This window comes from Brachionichthys hirsutus, chromosome 23, assembly GCF_040956055.1.
Source record: "Brachionichthys hirsutus isolate HB-005 chromosome 23, CSIRO-AGI_Bhir_v1, whole genome shotgun sequence".
Taxonomy (NCBI): Eukaryota; Metazoa; Chordata; class Actinopteri; order Lophiiformes; family Brachionichthyidae; genus Brachionichthys; species Brachionichthys hirsutus.
This window is the reverse complement of record NC_090919.1, coordinates 710,974-731,797: the sequence shown is the minus strand read 5'-3', so window position 1 is coordinate 731,797 and position 20,824 is coordinate 710,974. Positions and strand designations below refer to the sequence as shown.

The window sequence follows — 20,824 nt, the reverse complement described above, 5'->3', positions numbered from 1 at the left end:
CGGTGTCACCTTAAATAACGAGTTCTCCTTAAGACAAGAATTACAGCGTGACGCTGACGACACAAAACAAAAAGACACTCCTCTCATTATCCCGTTTCCCGGGGGTCAGCTGTCAATCATGGCCCGAGTCAGCTGGAGTCTAGAAGGTAATCATCAGAACACACCTATAGAGCCCCCCCCCCCCCTCAGCAGCAATTAAAGCGCCGCTCCAGCCGAGGGAAGACCCCGAAGTCACCCGGAGGTCAGCGAGAAACCCAATTAGCAGCTGGTCGTACGGTTCTGGGGGGCAACAACCGCAGTGGGCGTTACCACGACATCAATCGAACACAACCTCGACCGGGTCCAACAGAACTTCACTTTTATTAACGTGGGACGAAACTCGTGAACGGAAAATAGACCCCGCGACTCGGATCATGAGGTTTACGGAGAAAACTCCTCGCCGGAATAAAATCGCTTTCTAAAAATCGACCGTTTAACGATCTGAAAATGTACAAAGAAGCAGATTCACAGTTTAAAGGCGAGTATCCTGGTGCGGTCGCTACACGGTCGTTTCGTGCTTCCACGAGCCCGTCTTTATGCTGGCTCCGCCCTCGGAGCCGAGCAAAGGCGCCAGCGGCCCGTTCTCTCTGAGCGCCACGCCGTTCTGGGTGACGAGGTTCAGCCCGTATGATTTGGCTTGGCTTTCTAGTTCTGGGCTGCCGGGCCGCTTTGCGGGACCGGAATCTTTTCCCGAGCTTGACGCGGTGGGGGTAGCCGCCCTCTCGGTCTCTATGGTTACCGCCGAACCGCTCCCCTGGGCGCCGACGCCGCGGGAGCGGCGGGGCAGGCTGGCGCTGTCGCTGCTGTCCTGCTGCATCTGGCTCTGATGGCGCTCCCTGTAGGCCATGTAGGCCGCCCGCCGGCTGTTGCGCGCCGCCATGTCGTAATGGTGGTGCCGCCGGTGCGGGGCGCTCTGCACGCTGCTGTCCACGCTGGTGGGGGGGTCGTGGGCGTACTCTCGCAGCACGGTCAGCCGACTCGCCCTGTGGGCCCGGGCTCCGTTTTTGTGATGCCTGCTTGCGTGTCCGTTCGTGGCGCTCGGCGGGTTTTTGAAGTTGCTCAAGGGGCGGAATTGCACCTCGACGGGCGCCACGTGCATTTTAATCTCATTGTCCAACGAATGTTCTGTCAGGCTGTCCAAAACGGCGGCGCCGTTGGCTGTCGGCGCCGAGGCGGGCTTGCACTGGGCCGCCTCTACGTGCGTATTGGTCAGTTTGCTGCCGTGGGCGGAGTTACGCACGCTCGGGCCGCTCTTATTCGTGTACGACGAGTCTGCGCTGCTGTGGCCACACTTGGTGGACTCCCCGTCCGCCCTCTCGGCCGATCCCGCTGCGGACGCCGCCGCCACGCCCGGCTGAGGCAGGAGGACGTCCTCCTGGGCGGCGTACGCTCGTCTCCCGGAGCAACACGCCTGGGACCAGAAGCGCCTCATATCCTGCCTGTTGACGCAGTGATGCGCCAGCATGAACGCCCCCAGCGCCAGAGCGACCACGCCGAACAGACACGTGAAAGCCAAGTCAAAGGGGCGATCCTGCGACACGGCCATGGCGCCGAACACCCAGAGGGTCACGTACAGCCCCAACGCCCCCGCCGCACCCATCAGCTGGGCGGCAAAGGTGTGCTCGTTCTCCAGAGTGGACCGGGGCACGGCGTGGGCTCCAGACGCCTGGTGGAGGGTGAGAGGGTGACACTGGCTGCCGGGACCGTCCGGACCGGGCTCGGCGTCGACTAAAGGCAGGTGGCGCTGCTGCTCTTCAGTCGCCTCCTTCAGCTCGTAGCGGCGTTCCGGGTGGCGCCGCAATTGGAGCAGGATGCTGAGGAAGTACATGCAGTCCACGAAGACGATGAATCCCACCGGGCCATAGAAAGCCCCGATACTGGGCTCCCATGCCATCCAGCAGCTACGGAGACAGAACCAGAGCAATTCTATTTATAGTCATGTGACGTCGCGTCTTCATCGTCGTCATCATCAGTTAGTCTGGAAGTCTTTAGCGTTTCTACACTAACCGTGGATTCGTCTTAATTCTAGAAATTAATTCAACTTCAGACAGATTTGGGTCCAGATTTCTCAATTAGAAAGCCGTGCTGCCACGGTGGGGGGGTTGGGGGGTGGGGGGGGCTCGCTGTGAACTGGCAGCAGCTTCCCGTTGCTCGGATGCACACGCTATTTATAGGCCGCCATCATCAGAACTTCGGGGCGTTAACCTTTTCTATCCTGATTACAGAAGACGGCTCCTGAGTGGGCGGGGACTTACTAAGGCGCGCTGGTCCGGCTGCCGTAGTTTTTGATGTTCGCTGCCGCCGTGATGCCGCAGACAATGATGGGTATTCCTCCGCCGATCAAGTAGAACCTGTTGAGGGGGGTGGGGGCAGCACAAAGAGAGAGGGAGTGAAAAACCACCACTGAGGGTTCTGGGAAAGCATCGGCAGAAATTGACGCAGTTGCTCAATCCCGCCACTAGGAGGCAGCAGCGACGTACCTCAGCATGGGCCGGGGCGGCGGCGGCGGCTCGTCCAGGTCTTCGTACCGCTTGGTCTTCCGCGTCACTTGCTTGTAGACGTTGCGAGCCGTGACCCCCACCCACAGGGCGGTGGAGAGGGTGGAGTAGTGCAGCAGGATGCCCACCTAGGGGAGACGGCACCGTCACGCGCGTGCTTGCGTTGCCACGGCGATCACAGAGTCGAAGCGTCACCCGAGGATTTATCGACGCCGAGGGGGGGGGATTCAAGAAATAAACAAAAGTTTCTTTGCTAAAAATCTTTCATCCAGGTAATATGTGAAAGTAATATGTGCCAGTACAATACATCATGGGGGGCTGCCTCCAGCCATGGAAGCGATCTCCTCCATCTTTATGCGTCTTCACTACGTTCACACAAGTTTTACGAGACACAAAATGAGCCGAAGGCGACTAAGTTTGGGGGGGGGCTGCTCACCGCCTGGCAGACGCTGGTGTAGCGCGTCTGATTTACGCCGCCCACGAAGACGCCGCCGGTGAGGCAGATGTGGAAGCAGAGGTTGATCAGCATGTGCCAAGACTTCCGGCTCACGCGGACGGACCTGGAGTCAAAGGAGCGGCGAATCGGGGGGCAGGGGGGGGACTTCAGTCAGACCAGATCATCTAAAAAGGGCGTCGACATGGGACACAGAAACGCTGACCTGTGATGATAGACGTAGCTGATGATGACGGTGAGCAGGCAGAGGAGCAGGACGACGGTGGCGGTGTAAATGACGGGGTGCAGGGGCAGGACGGCCGGGGAGAAACGCTCCACGCTGCCGAGGTCCTGGGGAGATCGATCGGGTTTAGGCATCGCGGCGCGGCGCCGGCTGCAGGAGCAGCGGGAGACCTACCATCAGCAGGCCGTAGCTTCCCAGAGCGTCGCAGGAAATGGCGGTGAAGTTGTCGTGATGGCCGAGGATGCGGCAGCCGTCGCTCTGCCACCCGGCCAGGCTGAAGTTCCAGGAGGCGGGGACGGCGTCTGAGCCGTGGGCAAACCGCCGCAGCGTAACGTTGACGGGCGTCTTCAGGAAATGCAGGGACGCGCCATCTGGTGGACAGGTTTAACCGTCGCGGTTGAGCTTCACTGTGCAGCTCGGGTTCGGTTTCAAAGGGTTAAATCGTTTTACGACTCACCGACATTGGCCGTGACGACAGGGGTGGCCACGCTCCTTCGTTTGCCGCCGTCCGCCAGGTGGGAGGAGTTACTGGTGGAGGGGAAAAACTTGCCGTTGCGGAAGCCCAGCAGGCAGAGCTTGTAGGCGGAGTCGTCTGCTGCCTGGCTCAAGAGCGAGGGAGGAAGCTGCAAGGAAGCCTCCACGATGGTGCTCTGGAGCGGCGAAAGAAACGCTCACTTCACTAGGACGGACACAAACGGGCCTCGTTCCGCTTCAGACGACGGCGCCGCCCTCTGACCTTGTGGAGGACGCTGGAGAAGGAGCTGCTGGTGTTGCATTTGAAGGCGAGCTGGCGGTCCGGCCTGGAAGCGCGTTCAGGACTCGGCCTCTGGAACAGCATGCAGGTCATTCCGTTCCAGTCGCCGGGCCGGACGGCGTGAGCCTCCAACGCGACGTTGGGGGACGTCTTGCAGGTAAACAGAAACGTCAAAAGGACTGGATTAATCAATGAAACGATCAGCGCGGCGTAGGGGGCGGAGCTTATCATGGGACCGACCAGGGAAAAGGCATGCGCTGTGGTCAGGCGGTAGACGGCGATCTTCTGGAGGCAGGCGATGATGCGGGAACAGGCCATGGCGTCGCGCTGAGCCATCCAGAGCACCCTCTCGTCTGCTAGCATCAAGTTACTCGCCATGCTAACCATCACCCCGCCCAGCTGGGACACGGGGGGGGGGGGACACGAGGACGCCCGTAAGATGAAAGGGGGACGCACCGAAACGAATTCAGCCGGGACCGCCACTCACGTCTCGAAACTTCTCCACGAACCTCCCGATCTTCTCGGTCATGTCGGCGACGAAGACGACGTCCATCTTGTCTGAGAAGTTGGCGGCGTCTGTGGTGCAGATCAGCAGGCGTTGGGCGCGGGCCACCACGTTGCTTTCGTTCAGAGGCATCTGGAGGGGGGCGTGGCTTTAATGTTTGACGCCAAACGCTTCGGGCAAATCGGGATCAAGAAAGTACGTTGGAGAACCGGACCTGGTTGATGACGTACAGGAATCTCGTAACGTCTCTCTGGAACTGGCAGCGGGCGTAGTCCTCCTCCGCCCACGCCCCCTTGTGGTCGCAGTAGCGCCACGCACGCTGCTCTTCACCGGAGCTGCCCGAGTACGTGCTGCCGCCTGATGGCAGTCTGCTGCAAGGCAGGTAGGATCTAATCCCAGCCAGGGTCCGGGGCCACCTGCAGGGAGCCACGCAGACCTCAGTCGCATGGAAAGCATAAAAGCATTGTGCATATCCAACCACTAGGGGGAGGCAGAGCACCTGAAATGACGGCCTCCTGTGCAGGTCTTAATGTCTCGCGACTAAAATGTCAGTAGCAGTTTTTCGGTGTCGCTCTGTGTCTGCTCTTCGGCGTTTTGCACTAACTTGAACTCTCCCTTGTTGTTGGCGACGCGTTCAGGAGCGCAGTATTTGGCAGAACTCTCCAACACGACGATGTGGACGGTCCTGGTCGTGTTGCCCCGGCTCGTCCGGACCCGGCACTCCCAGTTCCCCGTGAAACCAGGCTGGATGTTGGAGATGGTCAAAACACTGACGGGAAACAGAGCGATTTGACTTGATCTTAAAAGACGCCCCCCCCCCCTCCCCCCCCTGCTCGTCGTACCTGGTGATCAGGGAGCAGTTCTGCACCATGTGCTTCTCGATGAAGATGCCTTGGGTGACGTCGTGCTTCACCATGCGGCCGTTCTGGTACCACAGCACCTGCATGTCCTCGGCAACGAAGGACGCCTGGCACTGGAAGGGCAGGCTGTCCCCCTGGAAGACCACCTGACGCTGGGAGGGAGTCAGCTCGAAGGAGGGCAGCTCCAGCGGGGCATCTGGGGGAGAAGAGGAGTTAAAGCCACTTGCCCTTGTTCCCCCAAACACCCGACGTCTGTCTTCAGGTGGGCGTGTCCCTACTGCAGGTGAGCAGCTCCGGCTGGATGGAGGAGACCAGCTGGCCCTGGAGGGACTGGGGGTGGGAGCACTCCGTGTTCCTGACGGCAACGTTCCTCTCTCTGAGCCAACGCAGCAGCCACTCGAGGTTGCAGTCGCACAGCAAGTAACGCGTCTGGAACTCCCTGTGGACGCGCGCGCGCACACACACACGCACGCACACACACACATTAAAGGCAGGGTAAGGGGTGGGAATCCGCCGAATACCAAGTTAAGTAGCAAAAGGTACATACAATGACTTTAGAGACACCAAGCTGTCAAACGTCCCCTGGGACAGTGAAGAAAACATGTTCCCCGACAGGTTTCTGGAAAACAGGTCGTTCATCACACACCCCAGCCGATTCGTGGTAGTTTTCAGATCTATATGAAACCGCCGGAGACTTACAGTCTGACCAGACTCGTGAGGCCCTTGAAGGCGTCCACGTTCAGGCAGCCGATGCTGTTGTTGGACAAGTCTCTGCAGGAAAACATGAAGTTCTGGGTTATTTCAGATTTAAAACAGCACGACAGCTACGGCGTCAATTAGCTGCAGTAAGGCTGAGGAACCAGACAAGGCCTGGAAGTCACATTACAGTCAGAAAGAAAGGGGGGGGGGGGGGCAAAGTCCAACAGAGACAGGTCGAGGCAAAGAACCCAAAAATTCAGCTGACAGGTTTAGAACTTTCAAGGTGGTTTTAGATCACGCCTTTGAGGGGCTCCGGGGGGGGGAGGGGCGTCCACATCAAAGGTCGATGATTAATCGCTGTGACACAAGTGCGTGTTTCTCCTGTGGACGTGACGTCTCTGGCGAACATCAAACGGAAGCGTTTCAGAAGGAATGACAGACGGGTCCGGAGCCACACGGAGCAAAGGCCGATCCCACCGCTGTGGAATCAAAGCGAGCAGAACAAAAGGGCCTCAAACACCCAGAATGCTCTGCACCTGACCTGGCGTGTGTGTGCTGAACTCGCTTCGCATTCGATTAGCACCGTGTCGTGGGTCTAACGAAACGGTGCGTGGCCTGTAGACCCAAAACAATCAGCTTATGGTCGACTCGAGGGGTGAAAGGGGTTCGGGGTTGGGTTTTCCCCCATGATGCACCACTGCAATCCTACAGGAATATATTGCACATGATCTCATGATGAACGATTTAATTATTTTTCCCCCCTCGGCATCTGCGTTTACATTTTTTCATTTATTTGAGATGTGGGAAAGTCCGACGTGTCGAATGACAGCCTGACTGTTCCCTGAGGTCACATGGTTTAATGGAGGGGGGTGGGAGGGGGGGGGCTGAGCCTTCCAATCTGAATCTGAACCAGCACCATGAACGTTCAGGCAACACAGAAGCTTCTCCGGTTTAAACTTCATTCCCAATTTCCAAAGAATGGGAAGAAAAAAAAACAGGGATGGATTCCAAGCCTTGACGTTTACATTCTCAGGATCTGGTGCGACCTCATTTTTCGCTCTTCCCCTTTCCGTTGTGGCCCCGCCCATTCAGAGTCCAGTTAGTGACATCCTAGGGGGGGGGGGGGGGGGGGCAGGTGGCAAAAGCAGTTAAACTTAGCTGCCCTGAGGCAAACCCAAAACTGTACACTGGATTGGGAAAAAAATCTTTTTTTTTATTTTGGCATCGTTCTGAGAGAGGCCTGTGTGAGTAGCGTGTGTGTGTGAAGTAAAGGTTTTGCAGCAGACATATAGGCAGGCATGTGTGGCATGAATGTGTGTGTGTGGGGGGGGGGGGGTTAGGCCAGGAGCCAAGGAGCTGACTACCTTCCTGTCTCTCCTTTATAGCGCCAGCGCCAAGCTCAAGTTTGTGTTGGCAGCAGACGGGCCGATTCTCATTCTCTCTCGTGCAAACACACACGAGCAGGGAGACACACAACTACACACGACCTCACACGCCACACATCCCCAGCCGAACTGGGTTCTTACGTGTTCTCTGGGCGTGCAACCGATCAATGCCTTTTTTTTTTTATAACTGCGCTATCTCTGGCAGAAGGCCTGGGCGAAACGAGGCTGTAGAAATAAACTGGTGCCCGACCATGAGCTCTGATGGACACCAGGAATATTCTAGCTCCGCAGCATCGACAGATAAACAACAAGCATCTGCCAAGAACTCAACAACACACAGGGGCCAATGAACAGCAGCGAAGAAGTCCCCGAAAGAAAAAGAAAGATGGCAGAGGGAAATGGGAACCATTATCGTCACGTGAGTTAAACAAAGATTTAAATATTTCGGGCCTAATAAATGGCATCACGTGAATGTGAACGGCACACACGCATGCGAAGTCCAACGTTACTCACAGTCTCTTGAGCGCCGGCAATCCAAGGAAAGCACCCGGTTCAATTTTACTGATCATGTTACTCCGGAGGTCCCTGCGGGGGAAAATGTGCATTTTTAGATCACGAGAAACTCAAAGAGCAAAAAGAGTCACGCTGCAGTCATCGTTCCGTCGTGAGTCAAACGACAGGACAACGATCTGCAAACCAATCAGCCATTTAAAGCGATTTCTGAGCAGCTTTCACAAGACGGACTGGCTCTGTTCATTGTGACTTTCCTCATCAGCAGCAATCATCCAAAGGAATGTTTGAGTAAAGTGCGTCATGATCAAACCTTTGGGGGAAGCCTATTATCGGTGCCGTGTGATTCATGCTAATCACACCCTGAAGCACTTTGCAGGCCTTCTGAAAGACGAGCAGTGAGATACGAGCCGACAACGTCGGATAAGACTTTAATTTTCGACAGTAATCAAATAAAAAAACAAAAAAAAACACACAAACCACAAATTGAAACAGGCGTCGACAAGACGGGGAGTAAAAGCCGACAAAGATGATGATATGCATTCCTTTATATGCTTTCATTTGACGGAAACTCAAGGACCTCCAACCTCATCAGGTGATCGTTACAGACCCCCCCCCCCCCCCCACCCCTCCCACCTCCCAGACAGCCTATTCGCAGGTTCAAAGGATTGCCCCCCACAGAATTCCTTTGGCGCTCACCTGCGATGGCTCCGCCTAGTTGCCCACTACAATGACGTGTGTGTGTGGGGGGGGGGGGGGGGGGGGGGTTCTCGTTGCCACCTGAACCCAACAAAGGGCCTCTGGGTAACTCTGCCTGTTTGATGTTGAGGGCCTGTCATCTGAAGGCAGGTAGGTGGCCACAGGTGTTTTGTCTGTGACTTATCTGTCGGCTTGTTAGATCTTTTGATGTGAGCTAGCAGACTCGGCCCCCCCCCCCCCGCGGCCACTGTTAGGAGCGTGCATCGACTGCGCATTTGCTTGTGGTTGAGGCCATTTTACTTCCATGCCGCCCCTTTGCTTGTTAATGCCGAAAGAGGACCCGGACGCACACATCATCAGCCGTCGTGGCCAACTTCTGATGCTAACTGACTCACGAGTCAAATATGTCCCTCCGCTCCAGGCCACATAATTAGATTTAACCAAATAAAGAACAGAACGGCATCCAGGACTGTTGGTGTTCTCGCTTAGAGACTCGTGCCAGAGCATTTCAAGCCAGAGCGTTCGGGCTACCGATTAAGCGCTTGGTCTTTTAAAGAATATTGAAAGAAGCTTGAACAGATTGTGACAGGTGGCTGCTGACAGATACATGTTGTTGGTCTTTACATTTGCGGTTCCAACCTGCAGCAGCTCCATTTCAGCCAGCACTACTGCTAGCACAGGGAAAGTTGTGAAGAGAGCGAGACTTGAACTACGCAATAACCACAGCTGAACTTGAGAGTATTTAAATCTATGAGGAGAGAAAAATGCCGGGTTCTACTCGACATCCGAAGTTTGCCAGAGAGCTGGCAAAACATTTCTTAATGTCTTCCAGAACTGCTCTTGAGCTGGCACCAAAACCTGAGGGTGGATTTTGCAGCTGCTGCCAATTGAAGGGGAACAAAGTGAGTCTTGCAAAGGTGTTATTTAAACTGATATTGAAACTCCTCAGAGATGAATTTTAGATGAAGTTCTTTTTCATGTTGGTTTGTCATCATTTCCTGGCATGGGGGAGGAAATACGGAGGCTTCCTGGCATGGACGGACAGAGCGAGGTTGATATGCAAGCCTTCACTTTGAAAAGAACCCGTTACTGAAGAGATCTTAGCTTTAAGACGGACCATATATCTTCTGGATCAAGCACAAAGCCGACCGCTTACGTGTAATACTCAGTTCTGAACACACCGTTACTCGGTTCAACAAGTTCAGAGATTCAACTGTTGCAGCCTTAATCAATAGAGTTTGGGCACTAACGTTCAGTCTAATATTAGCAATGTGATCAAGACGCTCTATTCCGTTGCTCACAATGCTAATTGTCCAGACATATTATGCCATTTATTATTAGAAACGTATACCCCGCCTTCACTGGAAGGCAAGAATACCCAACGTTAGCCAAGCAGAAGTAGCAGCACTATAAATTCTGTATGTAGAAGAACGATGCCACTTGACATCCGACCAATAGGAACAGTGTGGCAAGCAGAAACACGACAAACACGTCCACATGCTAAAAAGTCTGAAAACATTAGCCACCACAAGCTTTTGGTCACGATAGCGTCGCGCTTTTAAAAAGGCATACTCCAACGGCAGCTTCAAACTAGCTTCCCGCATGTGCGTAACTTCCTTATATCCTAATGCGCCACAAGTGTTGAGGCTTTCGTGAAGAGACAACAATGAATTCCTGGCACTGCACACAGGAGTCGATTTCCACAATGAGCATTCCTCTTCAGCGCTGGATTTAGTCAGGAATTAGCATGTGACGGTTGCCTAGCTTGGCTCCTATTCCTAGGAAGAGACTGATAATGGGGATTCTGTGTGGCTTATTTCCAAGCGGGGGCACCTTTGGCCCCAAACAAAACACAGCAGTCTCCACAGTTACTTTGCGATTTCATGCAGAGCGCCAGAGAGGCGTAATCAATTCTCTACCCCTCTCCGGCACTCACCGCCAGCTGCTGGCTTCACGACGGCACACATTTAGTCCAAATGACGGAGAGTTTCTTTGTGGCCTCAGGAGAAATAGAGAGGGAGAGGGGCGATCAACGCAGGAGGTAGGAGGGATGGAAGGCAAGATGGAGACGCTGGAATCGTTCAAACAAACTTGAGGGTTTTAGTAGAAAACGAGGGACCCTGACTGCAGGCCAGTGTGGGGGTGGGGGTGGGGGGTAGGAACGTTTTATACTGCTGGCACCTTTGGTCCGGGCTCGGCCTCATTAAAATGACAAAAGCAGGCAAGCCATCTAAAAAGCCAGCTTCAATGGCTGATGGTGACCAGGAGAGGACGGCGAGTCGTAATGAGGGCCGTCATCGGGGGGGCGGGGGGGTAAATTCGTCTGTGGGTGAATGCAACGACGGGTAGGAGAAGACTTTACGACCAAATTGGCTCGTCGTTCACACACAAAGCACTTGAAGTGTCTTAAAGCCTTGTTTTGCAGAGAACGACGGGAGATCAAAGCTTCAGTCAAGTGGAACTCTCCAAATGATAGAATCTGTTAACGTACAAAATGCTGCATGCCAAGAACTACAAACAGAAACCGTGCCTGCAGGTTTGTGGATCAAGTACGGCCAAGAGAACAGGAAGTACGTGCGTTTCCTCTCAGCGCTAAAACGAATGGCCGCCAATGATTAATTATTACGTACGGACTTCTAGGGTGACACCGCCGGCTAATGTGATGCCTTGTGTTTTCCTGGTCTTTCTAGCCATACTGAGAAGCTCAACAGGGAAAGCATGTCCTGAGAATTCCATGTCAGTGCAGTCACGTGTTATTGCAGCCTTGGGTAAAAACACGGCCATTAATGGTCTGGTTATTTTATCTGCATGAGGCCACTCAGGAGTGATAAATCACCCACAGCCCGTATGTGCAGGCCCGGAGCCATTTTCTGCAAATCTCTGTAGGAAGGAGACACGGGTGATGAAATTCCAATCCTGAATGTTGTTCAAGGGATGCCAGGATATGTGCGATAAACAAACGTCTTCATCGGCTACAGCCAAAATCTGCTCAAGAAGGCGAATTACAGGGCAGACGAGTTGTCTGTATCCGACTGCTCCAAGATGGGCTCCATAACCGGTATACCCGAGCAGCTGTTTGTCGAGGGTACGTCACCAGGCAGACGATAGCCAACCCCTGGAGCTGTAGCTATTATTAGCCACGTCTGGTATTATCTCCTCTCTTCAATCGGAGACGGCTGCCGGTGGCTCGGAAGGCCAACAGTAAGGTTTGCACATTTCTTTTTCAGCGAATTAGCTAAGGCTACTTCACGTATTAAAGCGTGAATCTTAATCCGAGCAAAGACGGAGTAAACAAAGACACATTGATGTGGAAGAAGACGATAGTAATACTTACAATTTTTCCAAAGTTGACAATCCAAAGAAGGATCCGTTTTTGAGTTCTTGGATTTTGTTGTTATTTAAAATTCTGCAGAGAGAAAAAAACAGGCATAAATTGAAAGCAACATAAAAAAATGCATATTTAATAAAATCATGGCTTTTCTTTTATTATGATAATGTGTCAACTTTTGACACCAAGTCATATTTTATACAGGCCAGCATTTAATATTTAACAAATAACATCACAGCAGCCGGCGAGACGAGCAACTGTGATTTAAATTATGGAACTGGATTCAAGCGCATCTTTTACTGTGACGAGTGGAACGCCGACACGCCGCTACTTGTTGACACATAACAATATTAAGTCTCCGTTTTCGTCCTCAAGAGGCTCTTAGCTTCCAGCCACACATTGTCCCCCGCCTCCAGGCAGAGATTAGGAGACAAACAATGTGAACTTCAGTCGGGGAATTCCCTTTTCATCAAAAATTGGCAACACCTGAGTGTTCTTGAGACACGCAGCGAATATGAGATAAAGAGTGATGAGCATTTAACTTCAGTTGCCAGCAATGATTCACCGCCGGCGCAGGTTTCTACCAAGTCCTTTTAAGTAAATGGAATTTATGTTTTTGCTTAAATATAACCATGAGCTCAAGCAAACATCTGTAGCATAATATAAGAAGTTAGAGTAAGAGTTTAGAGCGGATTAAACAGCAACATGTTTGCACAAAGACGAATAATCCCCACACAAGATCCACGTCTGGTTTCATGACAAACCTGTCAATGTTTTCAACTTTATCACAGAAAAAAAAAAAAAAAAAAAGCTAGCTTGAGAAAATTAAGTGTGAATTCTTTGTTTCCAGCTTTGGTAATAAACCGTTTTTTATTATCTGCTTTATTCCCAGGTCCTGGATTGTTCCAGCCTTTCTCTTCCTCCAAGGAGCCGATAGCACCGTTAACTGGAGCAGGGACTTGTGGTAAGTTACATGTTTCTGGCCAACACGGAGGGTTTGTGGTGTGTAAGATGCATGCTAGCGGCACCCGCAGCCCGGGCCCGATTGGACTCGTTACGGAGTGTTGAGGAGTTGTTTTATGACAGAGTTGGACAGCGGAGACTCGTTGGAGATTTGCTGCTTGGCGTTGCGCTGCTCGGAGAGACTGCACACAGTTTCTGCTTCAGGCCCGCCGAAACGGCGACATGGAAGCGGCTAACACGAACCGACGTAAAAGGTTGTGCACTCCGTGTGTTTGCGTGAGCTCATGATGTCGACGGAGACGTTCGCCCTCCAGAGATTGTGTCGGAAAAGCCGCTGAGGGCTTCGCTTCTCTTCCAGGATGTAGAGACATGCAATATCACAGAACAGAATCCAATTACTGAGTAAATATAATTATATAAATACTGCACATACAGAGGATCTGATCCAGAAACGTCTTCCACGTCGCACCGAACGAGCTTGAACCTCAGTTACGCGACCTTTGTCCAATGTGTCGTCTTCAAAACGAGGCCCGACAATTACCGTGTTTCACGGCACCAAGCAATTACTTGGAAGCCAAATTACAGATGCACAAATACGGCTGGGCAAACAGGAAAACGCCCACAAGCGTGACACTTCAACGCCATCGCTATTGCGTTCCACACAACCCGAGCAGGCCTGTCGTCCTCGCAGATAATTAGCTTTACAGAATAGATTATGAATTCTCAGGGATAAATAGTCTGACAGCATAAATACACAAGTCTAGCCTAGCGACTCTACTTTCTTGGGCAAGCCGTGTTCTCTTCCTGTGACAGGTGTATGTCTATCCCGGTATGTTGAAAACCGCTTTGTCTGCAGAGCAGAGTCTTCTTTTCACATGGCTACAGTGGGGAATAAATATCCCAGAGTTATCCAAATATATATTTGTGTACTGAGGAGGGCCATTTAGCCCCCAGCGTCTCCAGCAGCCTTGAGACGTCTGTAAATACACAGTGTCTAGACAGCCAGGCAAATCCAGTGTCTCTGGAAGTACTTTAGGCTCGTCCCTTAAAAAAACACAGGAAAGAAGAAAGTCCGATTTATCTTGATGCGGAGATAAGGCCTGCTTGAACTCGGGGCAGGAACAAGCTGCTTGGGAAACACAACCAAACCTCGCGTCCCGTTTCCCGATATTGCCGGTATAAATCTCAACAACATTTATGGCAAAGCTCTCACCGTGAATCAGACTGTAATAAAACACAATTGGCCTAGATTTCATTTTGCTTTCAAAGGGAGCAACAAATATCACCTATGAAAGCACATTCGCCTCTGACCTTAGGTAAGCAGACCGAAATGGGCAATCAGTATAGCCACACAGGGTTTTCAGGACCAACTGATTCCCTCTTAACTCTTCATTCAGTGAGAGAGGCTTCCAAACAAAGTACCCCCCCCCCCCCACGAGCTGTGACTCAAAATAGCTTTCGAATAAGTTTCAGGCTCATAAAACCTCTTGGAGGGAAACGTTCTCCGACTAGATTGGATGGAAAAGTGGACCTCAGCTCAGGTGGTAAAGGGAGCTGGTCCAATGGCTGAGATGCTGTATCCTGCCACGGTAATACTTGTGGTTACCCAGCAATTTTTCATTCCATAAACGATCCAAGTACAGAGGTTTTTCTCCAGTATTCCAATTTGGAAGGGTCGGGTTTTTATTTTATTTTACATGTACCGTAATTAGGCCATGTAAAGCTGCAAAAAAGGGAACTTGCTCTTCGCATTATTTGAAAAGCACAGGAGCTCCTGCAATAGCTTTTATCAGCACCCAACAGGTGAAGTCATCAGAGCTGAGGATTCTCCCGGTTCTACGCCGGAATGTCAAAAGGCTCCACCGTGAACGCGCTATGAATAAAACAAACGAGTGGTTATTAATGCACTAAAGTGCTCACGTTGCTTTTACACAGCCTGAACAGGCAAGTGGAGGGTTTATCGCCTCAACCGTGAAATCGAGACAGCTAGCAGCTAGTTAGCAGCGTCAAGACAGGACTGGCATCCAGATTCATGGCACTTTCCAAACTAATGCGTCTGTGTTTACTACAGGACTTATTCGGGAGCTGAAATCCAGACGGAAAACCTCCAGAGCCCTCGCCAGGAGGAAGTCAAGGCTCAGGGAAAACAGGTGAGAATGTAGCCCCAGATCCCGCTGCAGCGAAACGGGTTCGTTTACAACACTCCAAAGGGTCATCAAACTGAGGACGCTGTTGCTGCTCCGAGGGACAAAGTCCCAGCGTTCTTCCCAACATTAATCTGTGTTGCTCTTCAGAGGACAACATCTGGTGCTTTTACTTGCACCGTTGATCCCAGGTGCTCGCGTGAAGAGACTAAGCTTGACCTCAACAAGGAAAGGAGAGTCCAGAGCGCTGAAATATAGCGTAAATGAAACTTAAGCAGGCAAACTAACATAAATAATGCACATAGCCTTATATCGAGGGGTCACTATAGTCTATTACACATCTATAACGAGGGTTAGCGTGGGGCTTAAATCTATTACACATCTATAACGAGGGTTAGCGTGGGGCTTAAGTCTATTACACATCTATAACGAGGGTTAGCGTGGGGCTTTTGTCTATTACACATCTATAACGAGGGTTAACGTGTGTCTTAAGTCTATTACACATCTATAACGAGGGTTAGCGTGGGGCTTAAGTCTATTACACATCTATAACGAGGGTTAGCGTGGGGCTTTTGTCTATTACACATCTATAACGAGGGTTAGCGTGGGGCTTTTGTCTATTACACATCTATAACGAGGGTTAGCGTGGGGCTTAAGTCTATTACACATCTATAACGAGGGTTAGCGTGGGGCTTTTGTCTATTACACATCTATAACGAGGGTTAGCGTGGGGCTTAAGTCTATTACACATCTATAACGAGGGTTAGCGTGGGGCTTTTGTCTATTACACATCTATAACGAGGGTTAGCGTGGGGCTTTTGTCTATTACACATCTATAACGAGGGACACCAATGGTCCCAGACTCCAGTGTGGTTCAAACGCCGTTCCCATAAGTCACGTGACACGGGAACGTATATGCGTGCACTCACAGCGTGACCGTCCTGTTGGGGAAGGAGTCCGGGGGCAGCACCTGGCGGAGGTCCATGTTGCTGCACACCACCTTCCGGTCGGACGGCAGGCTTCTCCCGCTGCTCTTCGACCGTTCATCATACGATTTACAGTCAGAGGACACGGCGGAGCCGCCGCAGCCGCCGAGCAGCACCATGACGAGGAACCGCAGCGGATCCATGTTTTACACGGGCCACGAGATCGAATGTAACAAAGTAAAATAAAATAAAATAAAAATGCTCCGGTGCTAAACGGCTCGTTGATTCGGGGTAAGAAATCCAGACGTCGTCACGAACAAGAAGATCTTCGGCACCACCGTGCTGGGCTCCAGCGAGCCCCCCGCCTCCATGTCCCGCACGGAGCCCCGCACGGAGCCCCCTTCGGAGTCCTCCGTCGCCGAATGGCTCATTTATGAGTCCCCTTTTCCTCTCAACACCATGCTAGCTCCTGTCCGGTTGAAGAGGGGTTCTTTGTTGGGGGGGGGGGGGGGGTCCGATTCAGGGAGCTGCTATTCGGACGAACTTCAACCAAACTTAAAAATACTTTTTTAAAAAACCCGAAAACGATACCTCAACTGAAACAAGAGCGAGTAAACCTTCTGCCTCTCCCTTAGAGACGTCTACGTGCTATTATTTTGGAAATACACAAACGAGCTGGGAAACTTTTAAACTGAAAACACTTCGCAAATAAAGCCAAACTCTTTTATCCGAGTCGTCGTTGCGTGTCTGCTCGCGTCCCCGCGTCTTCGGAAAGTATTCCAGGCGAGTTTTCTTCCCGTCCGGAACTCCTCTATCGTCCTGCCCCGCGAGCTCCGAGCTACAGCCGCAAGCCGGATGTAACACGGAGAATATCCGGTTGGCCTTTCAGAATAAAATACCCGCAAGAGGCTTTTTTTTTTTGTTCAATGCGCAGCTATTACTTTGTAAGGCGTAGTTACGGATGCCATTGCTCATTATTATGGATATAAAACACATTTAAAGTATAATAACGTGATTATTTCTACTTGTGTATGTTCTCTGGAAGAATGCCCAGGACATACTCACTTCTAAAACCACTACCCACTGTCAAATAAAGACAAATCATTCACATTCATTGATCTTCTGAACCACCTTCTCCTCCAGACATAGTCCTGATTAGTTACAATTTCTTTATTGCTCTAATAAATAAATTCCAAAAAGCATTCTTCACATGAGTGTAAATATTTAAACGTGGAGGAACTTTAGGAGAAGATGACTTGTTTATCCTTTTGGCAAGCCATCCATTTTCTTTGTTGCGATCAGAACAAGCGAGTCACTTCAGGATAACAGTCCCGGGAACATTAGCCTCAGGCCAGAATGCTTTCACCTCCTCTCGTCTATTTGTTTTCAGTGCCCACAAGGCTCGACATACTTTGACAAGCAACCTTTAACCTTTTTTTTGTCTGCACACAGGACTTCATTGTTGTAGCCTAACACAGCAGAATGAATAATAGTAAACTCAATCTAATACACTTCCTTTCAGTCTGATCATCAACACCTACAAAAGATGGCTAAAAAAACAGGAAATATTTTAACATATAGGACTAGATGATTTAATTTGACTTCACCGTTAAATGTAATAAAACATGGGTGCCACTAAAGTAGTTCGTCTCGGTCATATATTGTTGTTATTGTTAAATAATCAAGCAAACTAAGCCTCTAACCTATAACACCTGCAGTGATTATAATACGTTTATAAAGAAAATCTCTTATATATTGGGGATATTCTGGTTACGAATCTGAGAACCTCGTAAAACTGGTTCGTGTGGTGCGTTCAAATGCTCTTCGGAAAAATGTATATTCCCTAGTTGTTCGATATAGATACACGGTAAAACACAGAAAAGACAACGCGTCACTGATGTGTTACGATTATTATTCACATCAAAAGAGCGTATCGGAGCATTTTGAAGAAAACGAAAGGCATATCAGGTCATTTAGCGTCGAAACGAAAGGAGTCCTACGAAAAACCACGCCCCCCAAACGTCACATCTCGAAGTAGTTCTCAAGTCCATCAAGGGACAACAAGCAATGCTGGGGTTGCCATGTCTGCCATAAACCCCCATAAGCGCACCCAGATTCACTCCTTCACAGTCTAAATGTGACGTCACTTCCTTGTGTCCCCTGACATCAAACAGATCTGACAAACAAGGAGTAAAAAAAGAAAAAGAAAAAAGAAAATCACCTCCAACCAACCGAGGGAGAGCGCTGCGACATTTATTTAGTGCCTTGCTATTGATTCTGTACGCGCTAATCTCCTTTTAACACCTCCAGAAACAAATGGATGCTTCATTAGCGCTGTCACATCGAATGAAACCGTCGCTTCGCTGAGAGTGTTTGTAATTCCAATTTCCTGCTGCTGCGGCTCGTCACGGGCCATTAGTTTGAGTTGGGCGCTGGTTGGGGGCTGCTAAACGGCACAATGTGGGACCCCCCCCAAAAGACTCCGGCCACAGGAGGGGAGCCGTGGTCGTGATGGGACTATCTATACACACTGTTATTACAGCGTTATTACAACATGCAAAAGCATCCAGATGCACCACAAACGCAGATCAATCAAAAGGGAAATAAATATAAATACATCATAAAAACGAAGAACGCAGACTAGAAGGTTGGACGCGTTTCCAGGGATGATGAAGTGATCTCTGTCCAGACAATCTCAAACCCCGACCTGTTTTTTTTTTTTTTTCTTTAAGCCTGTCGCGCCACCTGGTGGAATTACAAGGAACTGCATGTAAAAAAAAAAAAAAAAAAAACACCTCCGCAGCGTGGCGTCTCATGATGTACTGCTCAGATCAATAAAAAAAAGCATCTGTTGGTTGAACAATAAACAACCAAAGCCGCTCCCTGAGATAACACATCACAGATTTAACACAATTAATATTTATGCCGCGACGTGAAGGAAAACGTCATTTATATTCTGCGTGGGGAGAGTCGCGTTTGCATTCTGAGGGCGGCGCGGCGCGTCGAGACATCCAGTCCTCCACCAGATGTGAGTAATACCCTCGTGGCCCTCCTCCATCTATGTCAAACCCAGCGAGATTCTCCTCTGTCTTATGATGAATAACAAGCTATTGTGGAAAACATGAATAATGCCAAGCGCCGCTCGCATTAGAACTTCTTCTCGGGCTTTGAGACAGAAAAGTTGAGCCACATCTGACGCACTATTCCAACACTAATGAGCTTCGTCGTGTAATATCCGGCTCTGCCAGGAGCTTCCGGTGATCTTTAAATCTCTGCAGGAAGAGATTTAGACTCGCTAAACACTGGATACGTGTCTGTCGCGGGACGGAAGACCAAATCAACGCGCAAATAGAAACGTCTGCAGGCGTGCCAGACAGAAATCACAAAGCAGGCGGTCCGATTCATCACCAGCCATGCAGCCGTTGTTGTTGTTGTCGACTGAATTCCCAGCTAAGAGTTGATTAGTCATTCCAGAGACCGCCTCCCACTATTGATGGATTCCGTCTCCCTCCATCGCCGGCTGGAGGTCGCTCGAACGAGGAGTCGGTCTCCACCGAGCGCCTGCCGAGGTCGCCCGTGTTGCAGGAAGCCCCAACACGTTGCAGGTTTGCAACGCTTAAAAAACATTAATTAGCATTTAAATAATTTGCTCTTAAAGCGTCTTTAATTTCCCCCATCTACGAATATCCGCCCGGTTACAGAATTAATTCTGATTAGGCCCTGCGATGGAGGAAATTACAGAAGGAACCGTTTCTAAATGTGCTTCCCAATTAAGCGCTAAATATATCATGTGCGGAGATAAGTTGCTTTTGAGGATGAATTAGCACGTTTTAATTGTAACATTCAATCACATCCAACCCGGAGGAACAGTCAGACAAATTAGCGAGAGAAGCCTCGTTGCATTTGACCAAACTACAGCATGAAATATTCTTTTAAGGGGGGGGGTAATTTACTTCTTGTAAATGAAGTCATTTGTTGAATCTTGGCTGTGAGTTATTAGGAATGCTAAATGTTGCGCGTCGGTGCAAAGGGTGCGTCTTAATTTACAGATCACTGTCGTGTGCCCCCCCCCCCGGGGGCAACTGTATGATTAAATTGTTGCTGCAACAACAAGATGGAGAGACATCAGCTTCTCTTTTCCTCCAGAGTGCAGATACAAATCTGTAATCCGTGACTCAACCGGCGAGGGATCCCACCCCGGACCGATGCTCGGCCCGCCTTCCTTTCTCTCTCGCTTTCTCGCTTTGCCTCTGGAGCTCATCATCTTCCCCGTTCTTAATCTCATTTCTCATTCTCTATTGACAAGAGAGTATGAGTAAAGAGAGAGAGAGAGAGAGAGAGAGAGAGGGCGAGAGAGAGAGAGAAAACAGCACAAACTTTCTAAATCCCATTGACCTACTTCGCTAGACGTTTGCCGCGGAATTCACATTAGCGCAAAAGAGTCGGGAGAAGAAACGTCTCCCTCCTCGTCCCCCCCCTTCCTCCCCGTGTCTTTCAGCTTGAAGACACCTTCCTCACATCCTGCGTTTTGTAACCGGCGTCCTCGGAGCTTCGTCACCGCTTTCAACGGTGGCGTGAGAAGCGTGACGTCGTCGCTCAAGTGTGAATTTTGTCAGGACTTCCAGACAGGAAGTGGAATTACGACGTCGGGAGACGAAAGACAGGAAGACAATTCAAATCTTTGTCTTTAAAGTCGCTCCCTGAGGGACACCCGATGACCCCGGCTAACGACCGTTGGATTCTAACTCCCCTGAGCGTGATGGCGCCGCGGGATGGAAGGCGGTTTGCAGACCTGCCTGAAAAATTGAAACCCCTTTGAATATTCAACTAACCCCGT

The 20,824-nt window shown here is 50.7% G+C and overlaps 1 protein-coding gene and 1 long non-coding RNA gene across 2 annotated transcripts; one reads left to right on the top strand and one right to left on the bottom strand.

Moving 5' to 3' along the window:
- Window positions 1–348: 348 nt before the first annotated feature.
- Window positions 349–16,190, bottom strand: adgra3 (adhesion G protein-coupled receptor A3). The gene is made up of 19 exons (XM_068755707.1): window positions 15,991–16,190; window positions 11,961–12,032; window positions 7,931–8,002; window positions 6,033–6,104; window positions 5,881–5,952; window positions 5,612–5,772; window positions 5,316–5,529; window positions 5,078–5,242; window positions 4,688–4,889; window positions 4,456–4,605; window positions 4,209–4,367; window positions 3,951–4,118; window positions 3,672–3,864; window positions 3,389–3,585; window positions 3,197–3,321; window positions 2,974–3,097; window positions 2,520–2,665; window positions 2,295–2,390; window positions 349–1,940 (listed from the first exon to the last, which is right to left on the bottom strand). The coding sequence occupies exons 1-19, from the start codon at window positions 16,188–16,190 to the stop codon at window positions 539–541; spliced, it is 3,990 nt and encodes a 1,329-aa protein (XP_068611808.1). The 3' UTR covers window positions 349–538.
- On the top strand, window positions 11,772–16,248 carry LOC137911346 (uncharacterized). The gene is made up of 4 exons (XR_011106106.1): window positions 11,772–11,832; window positions 12,847–12,918; window positions 14,989–15,067; window positions 15,993–16,248. It is a non-coding gene; the product is annotated as an uncharacterized lncRNA (long non-coding RNA).
- Window positions 16,249–20,824: the final 4,576 nt, after the last annotated feature.

Excerpts from the sequence above, each read along its gene's own strand:
- adgra3 (XM_068755707.1), bottom strand. The coding sequence starts at position 16,190 with ATGGATCCGCTGCGGTTCCTCGTCATGGTGCTGCTCGGCGGCTGCGGC. Across the intron at positions 4,368-4,455 it reads TCGTGGAGAAGTTTCGAGAC|CTGGGCGGGGTGATGGTTAG; the intron begins GTGAGTGGCGGT and ends CCCGTGTCCCAG. Across the intron at positions 4,119-4,208 it reads CAGCGCATGCCTTTTCCCTG|ACGTCCCCCAACGTCGCGTT; the intron begins GTCGGTCCCATG and ends TTTACCTGCAAG.